This window comes from Cystoisospora suis, assembly GCF_002600585.1.
Source record: "Cystoisospora suis strain Wien I chromosome Unknown contig_3714, whole genome shotgun sequence".
Taxonomy (NCBI): domain Eukaryota; phylum Apicomplexa; class Conoidasida; order Eucoccidiorida; family Sarcocystidae; genus Cystoisospora; species Cystoisospora suis.
The window spans coordinates 23,307-32,989 of NW_027156509.1; the positions used below are offsets into that span (position 1 = coordinate 23,307).

The 9,683-nt window shown below is 53.8% G+C and overlaps 3 protein-coding genes across 3 annotated transcripts; 1 reads left to right on the forward strand and 2 right to left on the reverse strand.

The window, feature by feature from the left end:
- Positions 1–11: 11 nt before the first annotated feature.
- CSUI_007150 (uncharacterized protein) lies at positions 12–615 on the reverse strand (the record flags this gene model as incomplete). The annotated part of the gene is made up of 1 exon (XM_068067300.1): positions 12–615. A coding segment is annotated over exon 1 (147 nt), but the record flags the coding sequence as incomplete, so codon positions are not given.
- A 202-nt stretch (positions 616–817) lies between these two features.
- CSUI_007151 (gap45 protein) lies at positions 818–2,168 on the forward strand. Its single transcript, XM_068067301.1, has one exon. The coding sequence runs from the start codon at positions 1,232–1,234 to the stop codon at positions 1,997–1,999; it is 768 nt and encodes a 255-aa protein (XP_067920726.1). The 5' UTR covers positions 818–1,231; the 3' UTR covers positions 2,000–2,168.
- Positions 2,169–3,887: 1,719 nt separating this feature from the next.
- Positions 3,888–9,422, reverse strand: CSUI_007152 (rna recognition motif-containing protein; the record flags this gene model as incomplete). The annotated part of the gene is made up of 8 exons (XM_068067302.1): positions 8,943–9,422; positions 7,932–8,181; positions 7,313–7,467; positions 6,694–6,810; positions 6,099–6,235; positions 5,764–5,913; positions 4,806–5,467; positions 3,888–4,395 (listed from the first exon to the last, which is right to left on the reverse strand). Coding segments are annotated over exons 2-6 (729 nt in total), but the record flags the coding sequence as incomplete, so codon positions are not given.
- Between the last annotated feature and the right edge of the window lie 261 nt (positions 9,423–9,683).

Here is a 9,683-nt window from a genome sequence, read left to right on the forward strand (position 1 = left end):
ACTCGTGCGCTACCGTGTTCAGAAGAGAGTTTGCCCATATCAGTAAAAGAGCTCTCCTTCTCTAGCCCAGACAAGCATGAAGTAAGACTACGGTCGAACCCACAACAACTGCACCAATCGAGGTACCAGGCAACAGACTGCGCCGGAGTCACAATCATTACCCAGCTCGAGTGCGGATGCGATGCATAGGAGAAACTGGGCCCAGTTCACGTTGACCGCGCGGCAGAAATTCGCCTGCTGCGTCCACACATATTTTTCGAGCAACGAAAAAAAGTACTCCCCGCTTCTTGTCCGCCTCTAACCTTACGGTTGGTCTGTCTGCCTCCTGGATCAATTTAAAGTACGTGTTTTTAGGCCTAAGCAGTTTTCTCGCGGTCGAATGCGGAAAAAAAAAGCTTGCTAGCAAAGGCGAGGACGGACCGCAGAGCGTAGCTGAAGCCGTAACGGGCCGGAGATGGTGCACTCTGGACCGACGTCCGTCGTGGCAGCAAGCGGCTAGCCACCACAAGAACCTGCGTTTACTTCGGTTCACAGTTCCCACGGACTGGCGTTTTGTTTTGCCGCTGTCCCACTGAGGCAGCTAACCAGGATGTGTCGCTCTTCATTGACCCGGCGTCATTGCAAAGAAGAGCCCGCTGTTTCGAGGAGACTGACTTCTCTACAGGTGCACCTGGGTATTCGCCGTTGAGCTACCAGTGGTCGGCGTCTACGCGCGGTAGTGGTGGCCGGGTTTAGTCGAACGCCCCGATGACTCGCTTGCAAGAGCAACGTGACAATCAGCTGGGCTGACCAGGCGCGCGGGATGCCACAAGCCGCTGTTGCGCAATGGCGCACCGTTGCCCCCTTCAATATCGATGTTTGCACACGACGAGCAGTATAGCAGAGTGCCTAATTCTGTGAGTTTTTTCGCCGATTTTGTTGTAATGCGCGGACGCAGCTGAAAATTTGTTTCTGCAAGCGCGGTTTTTTCCCAAATATCCCACCCTTTCAGGAATTGCGAGTTCAACTGCGACCGAGGCGAAGACTTTGTGGCAGGCACGTAGCCACCCTGCAAACCTCTCGAGTCAGCCAACTGTTTGCCCGACATCTGTACTCTCTCATTTCGTGTTTCGTTGTATTTGTGGAAAGTGCATCGAAATCATTCTGGAAGGGCGGCCAAATTTCTGTGCCTGCTGTCCATCGCCGTCTGGTTGCAGAGTCCTTTTTGGGTTGATTAGCTTACTTTGCCCCCATGGGAAACGCCTGCAAAAAAAACACGGCTAAAACGCCGACCCGGAAGGAAGCGGAGGAGTTAGCGGAGAAAGAGCGACAGGAGAGAGAGGCAAAGGAGAAGGCCGAGGAGGAAGAGAGAGCGAGGAAGGAAGCCGAAGAGGCTGCTGCAAAGCGAGCCGAAGAAGAACGCAAAGCCGCAGAAGAGCGCGAGAAGGAAGAGCAAGCAAGGCGACGGGAGCAGGAGGCTGAAGCGGCCCGGAAGGCCGCGGAGGAGGAAGCCGCCCGTCAGGAAGAAGAACGACGGCGGCAGGAAGAGGCTGCTCGTTTGGAGGCAGAAAGGCGACGGCGCGAAGAAGAACAGCAGGAGGCGGAACGTCGGGCAGCCGAAGAGGCAGCAAAAAAAGCCGAGGAGGAAAGACGGCAGCAAGAACAGGCCGCAGCCGAAGCTGCAGCTGCCGCGGCCGCTGCGGAGAAAGAACGGCAGTTGCAAGAGGCTATGAAACAAAATGAGATGTCGCCACGGGAGAAGTATGACAAACTGGCGAGCCAAGAGGATGCAGAGTCAGAGACGACCATGGCAACTCAGCCTCAGAAAGTGGCAGAGCATGGGACGAGCGCAGCGTCTACCGATCGATCCACTATAACTCCGTGTGACATGGGCGCCATTGATGAAACCGCCAAGTATGTCTCAAAGCGCTGCGGATGTGACCTCGGAGATGATCACGATGAGAACGCCTGCCCTATTTGCTGCAACATTGACTTGTCCGATGCACCCTTGTTAAACTAACCACTACGGCCCCCGAAGTTAATGCCATCAAATGTCAACTGCCTTTGAAGCGACAAAGCGGCCCGAGCTGATTCTATCAACAGGGTCGAACGATTTCCACTCACCTTGCCTCGGTGGAACAAATGAACGCGTGTGATGATGGGGGAGAGGGCGTACACGCACCCGTGTTTTCTTATGGTGTCACTAACGCGCCAGTACTTGACATGGTCTTTTCGGGTTTGGTTGTATGACCGTGCCGTTACTTCAACTGTTACGCGTCTTGTGTTGAAAGCCTGGAAAAGCCCGGAAACTTGCTGAGCGTTGCTGCACAAGTTTTTTTGCTAACCAGTCTTGAAACACGAGGGATGAGCTCCTCGAGTCATTAATACCGCTTGCCAAGTCACTGTGGTTCCCGCGCCACTCACTTTCCGGGTTGGCTGAGCATATATGCGGAGGGCCGTACGCTTTATGCTCTTAACAAGGAAACCCGGCACGACTTCCAGGTTTGATAAAAGGAGCCGTCTGGCTCCCCTCGAAGTAGGATACAGGATCGGGCGTTGGCGAGTGTGATCCCGTCACAACAACCGTACGGTACATGTCACCAGGCGTGAAACACGGATAAGACTCGGGGGTATTATCGTTCTTGCGACAGAAGGCGGGGGCCTTCCACGTGCGCTCCATGACGGTGAACCAGGTACTACCGTGTTTTCACAGAACGCCTACAGCATGAGTGGTGGCATGAGGACGACGCTGAACGGTTCAGGGTCTGCGGCGTTGAACGGCAAAGCCCTACACTGAAGCAGTGTAGCCGGAGCACCAGTGGACGTGTGCGCCACTTCTACATGGGTATGGGACGGCGTGACCCACTTTCATTTCTTTGCTCGAGAACTGAGGATCTACCATGCAGCTCAGCTTATCCCGGAACGTCGACCACGCCGGTATGACCCCAGATCCGGAGAAGGAACCTTCAAAGGTTTCTGGTCCCTGCCACGGCATACCGAAACGTTTCAGATCCTAGCCGTATTGCTTTCCTCCTTCTGTCGTAACGAACGCTGCACAATTTACTTAAAGCCCAGGACGACGATGGCTTACCGGAGGCGTCGCTTCTTGACAACCGTCTCCTGTAACGGTAGTTCGGACAAGCGTGGCGCGGATCACGCGCCGCTTCGCTTCTTTTAGGGTTTAGGGTTCGACAGTAGACACGCCGACTTCAAGAGTCCCGAAAAAGTAATACCCACTTGTCCGCGGTGTGACGGCAAGCAGCAACGGTGCGGCCTTTTAGACATCCAGATCGCGCAAATGCAGCTGTCAATCAGAGTCTCTGAACTCCAAAGTGGGACTACAGTACACCCTTGTCACCCCGCGACCCCTCTGAAACTACTTTTACTTCTGTCGCATCACCAGAAGCGGGCCCTTCGGCCTGGTCCGAACTTCCCTGTGATGGAGGAAGTAAGTACGGTGCTCTAGTATGTCTATTACCACACCCTTACCTGCGACGGTAAATGTCCCCATGCCTGTAACCTAGTTGCTCCAGCTGAGAACGGGACACCACACCGCCTGCAAACCTGGGCTTCCCCGCCGGCGCCTCGTCTCGTAGACGGGCTAGTCTCCAAGAGACTTCCTCTCTTGACATAAGGACGTGTCACCACTAAACTGAGTCCGGTTACTCACATACTGTCTGGCATCTCTGTTCCGCAATTTGACGGATCGTTGACTGGCACCGATGTAACACGACAAGCAACCCAGCGACGTCGTAAACCGATGTAGCCAACCGCTATGTGGAACTCTTCCACCGGCCCAAGAACATACCGGTGCCTGCCAGGTCCCCGGCATGGCAGAGTCGCAATCTTTGACTGGCCAACCAGGGACTGAGCCCCTGTTGTACACTCCCCACTAAGAGTCTGCCTTCTGCTACCAGCAGAAAAAGATCCCTGTAGGCCAAGCGAGCTGCAGTTTGTCCCACAAGGGACAAAGCTGATGAGATATGGAGTTTACGACTTTCCTCATGGCAGTTGGTTTGACAACGGTTAACATGAAGTCGGCAAGACGAGAAAAAAATTCACGTGTCGAATAACCCCTTCGACTGTCCCGGCTTGCATCCTCCTCCAGCGCGTATCTGGAAAACGAACGCCGAAGAATCACCAACGCGGCGCAACAGGCCCCCCGTACGTCGCCGCACCAGTTGTTGGGGCTGCAGTACCAGAGGCAGCAACAGGGCTGGACCGTCCTCCTCCCGTAGCCGGAGCAACCGTGAAGGGTACAGCAGTAACAGCAGGTGCTGCTGCCGGTATCCACTGTGGTCCGAAACCATTCTGTGGCTGTGCCTGCGGCTGATACGCGTACAGCCCGAACGCAGTCGGTGCAGGTTGAAAGGGTACTGCGAAAGCGCCATACGCAGGCGTGGTGGCTGCTGCATACTAACAGAATATCAGCACAATGACCAGACAGAAATGCGGTCACAGGTTTGACTGTGGTTCGAAAAGAGCTCCAAGTTTCTGGGTTTGTACACACGGTGCCGAAAACCATTCAAGCGGAACGGAGGATCCGAGACGGATCGACACCGACAAGCTGCAGTAGTAACTAACGTCCAGTCGGAACGACACCCGCCAACTTCCGAAGAGTACGAGACTAATGTCGCAGAGCGCTGTGAAGGACAGCTCGAAATACGATCCACACGATAATACCCCCGGCATTCGCTTAAGATGAAAACATCATCTCCTCTTCGCGACAACCATTCTACGGTCCGCGCCCCCGCGGCTGTTTCATGAAGTGCCAGTACTAGTATTGAACCTTCCACGGACAAAACAAAATTCACGCAGACACTCACCGTTGCGGAATATGGCGCCGACGCGTACCCGCCTCGAGACGACCCTCTTTCTGCGCCCGCACCACTTCCCCTGTACGGTCCGTAGCTGTCCGGCGTCCGCCGTGAGGGTCGTTCTATGTTCCTATTTCTGCGGGAAAGCGCACTAGCCACGAAAGCACCACGGTCTTTTCAACGGGCCCTTGATGCTTCTCTGTAAGCATACCTGTTTACACGATACACTAGAAATACTCGACTGCTTTGAACCGTGACCCCGAATCGAACACACTCCGGTCACCTGCATCGATTCAAGTCTACGCACTCGATGAAACTGGCGACTAGAATCCCCTGTACTGCTAGGCACTCTGGACCACTGTAAAAAGCGCCGCGCCGCTCCATGAAGCGATTCAGGATTGACCACCACATGGTGCACATACACTCGTATGTACTGCCGACACCTGCCTGTGAAGTACACACGTCTCTACTATCCGGACAAGGCAGAACAGTCTATTAAAACCGCTGACGACAAGACGATTATTCTCCACATCGGCGCCTACACTCACACTGTACGAGAGGCATTCTGGGCAAAGCAGATGTTCAATGTTGCTCCGTTGAAGTTCATGCCACTCAGGTCGTCCAACGCCTTCTGTGCGTCCCTCAAATCAAAATACTCCACAAACTTCTCTCTTCACGCAACACACGCACATGTACAGAGAAAAACGAAACATGGGAAGACGGTAGACAGTATCGGCAGTGCGAAGTCGCAACTACGTCCCCGTTCAAACAAACAGATTCTCTTCAGTCGCCCATACGTACTGGGTGCGGCTCCTTGCTGCTTAAGCACTGACCTTGGAAGAAACCAGTCATCAGGGTGTCACACACATCAAATCCGGACGAACGGACGAAAGGCCAATGAATGCGGCGATAGGCGTACCACTACCGCCAACTGAATTCCGCATATCCGGCAGAATACGGGAAGTACCACGACGACCCCAGCAACGTCTCAGTGACACGTGATGCCATTGTATCGGTCGCTGACTCCCAGTTTTTGAGGGGAAAATCTCGACTGCGACATGTGTAAAATAATGACTGAGCCCTGAGGGACACCGGCACGCTGTTCACCGTCCATAATCTAAAATACAACAGAACATCCCAAAACTACATACACACGTGTACTGCAAAATCTGAGAGGCTCCGCTAACTGTGTTTACCGCCTCCGCTCACGCGTGCGAAGCTGAAGTGCGTGCCTGCTCTTCTGTCATCCGAGCAAATGCTTCAAATGGCCTTACGACTCCCGGCAAAAAGAGTGTAACTCACGTCTCTCGTTTCCTGTTAACAGAAATCTTCTTCAAGTCGCCGTGCTTCGAGAATAAAGATTTGTACGCTTCGAGAGTATTCGGATCTGTCCAGTTCGCAGCGTGAACGGCACTTGACGGTCGTACATACAAAGTGCCCTGTAAGCATCCGAAACGATCTCGGTATGCGCAGATATTAACAAATATACGTGTGTACACATACACTCACAACGCGACATCCCTGGCTACCATGTGCGTGTTTTGAATGTTCGCAGAAGACGTCTCAAACTCCTGCCATAGAGCGCGACCCAAAGATGCGGTTCCACGAGAACAAGAAAAAAGATTAAAATCATACGCTGCAACAGGTAAACCTCTGCTGATACCGAAGCGCGGCACAGAGACACGATGAAGTCGAAACTGCACATCAACTAAGGTAATAGCTTCGCTCCAAAGCCAACACTCAGCCCTTGTCTTGCCTCGGAAGCACAGCCTGAAAAAAACCACACATCTACACCGCTCTGGTAGCCCGAAACACCTGTATACATACAAAACCATGAATGTACGTGATCTACGCTCCGACAAGACTCAATCAAAAACTGGGTGGCGACAAAACATACCGTGTTCCCGTCTTTGTCAGGCCGCTTCACAGCGGAAAACTGCACTTCTATTTTCTTTCCTAAAAGCTCCGTGCCACGGAGTAACTCCCGCGCAGCATCAGCGTGACGAAGATCGAACTGTGGAAGATGCACAAGAAAAAAACCATCATCAGCAAAGAAACCGTGAACAGCAAAACGGCCGCAGGCTTTCTTTCATGTCGTGTAAGCCTGCCTCCACACGAGCAGTCGCCACACCTGTCTATCCAGTACACCGTTGAACAGAAAAGCTTCAATCTGTGCCTTCTTCAGGGTGACAGGATGGACACAAACAAGTGACATCCGAAAGAGAGGAATACCGATCCCTAGAGTCTCTTCACGAGACCGGTGTCGCAACAAAGCACCACTTGGGCCATTGGTGAGTGACCGGGAAGTCACTCAACGTCTAGAGGGAAAAAAGTCTAGAAACAAGGAACGACTTCTGAAGCTCACAGCCTCGTCGGAGGTACACTTTCGAGAACAAATGCTAGTTCGGAGACAACGCGAACACCCCGTGGACAGGGCGCGCCGCATCACCGAGAATGACTCCAGGACTGAACTGCAAAGAGAACATGACGTGCGGCATCTTGATTCGAAAGCTTACGAACTCGACAAAAGCCATCCGCTTCTCAGGATATACAGATATTCTTTTGATGTCTCCATGTTGCTCGCAGATGCTGCGAAGCTTCTCTTCTGTGATGTCATCCGGAAGCCGACCAAAGAATAAAGTCCTGCTCTGAAGCGCATCCGGTTCCGGATCTGCATCAACACATCGGACCGTAGCACCCAGCCAAATAAGGTTCGCATGGATCCCACGACGAAACTCTGAGGATACGAAAAAGATGTGACCTCTGTTACGTCGGACTCTCTTGTATACTCCGCGAGGGAGAAACACTGGCGCTACAGTATGCAGCGCACGGTCATCAGTGAGGTGGCAGGCGAATGTGAAGAAAGACCAGGCACGAGCTATGTATCGGAAAACGCAGAAATCGTAGAGTTGTGACGGAAGCGGCGCAAAAGGAAACCCCTCTGGCACCCGTGTTACATGATGAATCGCGGGACCAGTGTCCGGGCATTTACATGTGCACTTTTGATTGGCCTGTCGTGCCACATGCCCCCCAGAGGCAGAATTGTAGGTACATGGCATTACTACCGTAAATGCAAGAAGTGAAACAGAATAAACCTGATCCTCAAAGGACCACCTGTCGTGTTTGAACTCTTACCAAGTAGATTGGGTGATGTTTGTGCCGATGGTGTTTGCCACTGAGAGTACTGCGCTGCGGTGGCTCCCCACGTGTAGTCTGCTGCAGGGGGGACAGCCGTCGTGGTGCTTGGACCATACGCATACCCGTAAGAACTGAAGGGGTGCACGGTGTACTGTAGTGGAGCTGCCATTCTGACCGCGCCGGCTCGGAGGTGGAGTGGACGAAACGCAAACCGGGTCAAACGAGACGCCCCGCTCACTAAAAATCCCTGGGAGAGAAGCCCGGAGGAAAAGAAGCCGCAGAAAAAGGGATCGCAAGCAAAGGGAGTCCAAAGGAAAGAACACGCACAAACGTCACCGAACTGGCGCCGCAAGCGCTTCACCCGGCCGGGGTGCCTTCCGCTGAGCGCCCAAACAAAAATTTATGCTCACAGCCCGGAGACCGGCGCCGGCTCCGCTGAAAGAATGAAGAAAAACGAAGAAGGGAAACTAGCAAGAAACACTGTTCAGAATACTAACGAGCCCGGGGCAAAAAAGATGGCGGACCAACACCGGCCTCCCTTCGGCCGCTGGCTTCAACAGGCTTCTCCAGGTCTGAAAAAAAAAGAAAAAAAGCTCGAGCCTTACCGGCACTACCGCCTGGTAAGAACGAAGAAAAGCCACTTCGTTGTTCCACCTAACGTAGGGCAGTGGTAACTAGAGGGATGCAGGCCGCAGCCGCATGAGAAACGGTGCCGATGGGAAAAACAGCAAGCGTCCGCAACAAAGAGCCAAGAAGAAAAATCTCACGACTGAACGCTTAAACAGGCACCAAAAGCCACAGAAGCACCAAAAAAAAGACCACGACGTGGCAGCGAACGAAACCGCAGGTGCGCCACCCCGCCCCCCGGCCGGGACAGTTGAAGGGAAAAGGAACCCCGGAGCCACGAGGACCCGCCGGCCACTCCGCTTTCGACGGTTCTCACTTCACAGTATCTCCGTGGAAGTATTTTCAGCGGCTATGAATTCAGACCTGGTGGATCGTCCTTACCTAGTTTCCACCCTCCTGGCAACGAAGCCCGGTTGGAGGTTTGTTTTTCTTGCCGAAGCAGTACCCGGCGGTCGCGTCGCGTTCATGGCAGGCAACAGTGCCAGTCCAGCAGCGCCGCCGGCTGATACACACCAGAGCCGCAGTGAGCAGTTGGCCAGCGGAGAAGCCGACCCTTCTCCAAAGAACCGGTATGGCTCAACTCTGCAGTTTTTATTCGCAGTTGGGGCTTTTCAGGACGCAGCCGGACCCAATAGCGGAGCGAGCGGTTGCCCGTACGTTTTTACCTGGTACTACGAACAGCGCGCGCAGCAGCTAAGACAGGCCCCCACAGAGACGCGCCGTAGCGACCACATTGGTGGTTTTCCGCAACAAAGCCGCCGCTGGGCGCGCGGCATACAGGCACAGGAGCCAGACCTGTCGCAGGTGTAAAGAAGTTTGAAGGGTCTCCAAACATCTCGTCAGCATAACATACAAAACCACAATTGAATCGCTGCGTGCTGCGCTGTGTGGAGCGCTGCGTCCTGGGCAGCGCTAGAGGACTCTAGAGCGTAGTACCATTATCTCTTAGGCGTCCAGGATGGTATCTCCCAGTTCTTCCAAAATATACTATAAGGTCGCACTGGGGGTGTTTCGCCGCGCGTCTCGTAGGCGAATCCTGATGTTCGCGGCTTCGCACGACCGCCGCTGCATCTGACGTCTGCCACTCGTGCGTCAGGAGCGAGACGTGTGTGCGGGTGGGGT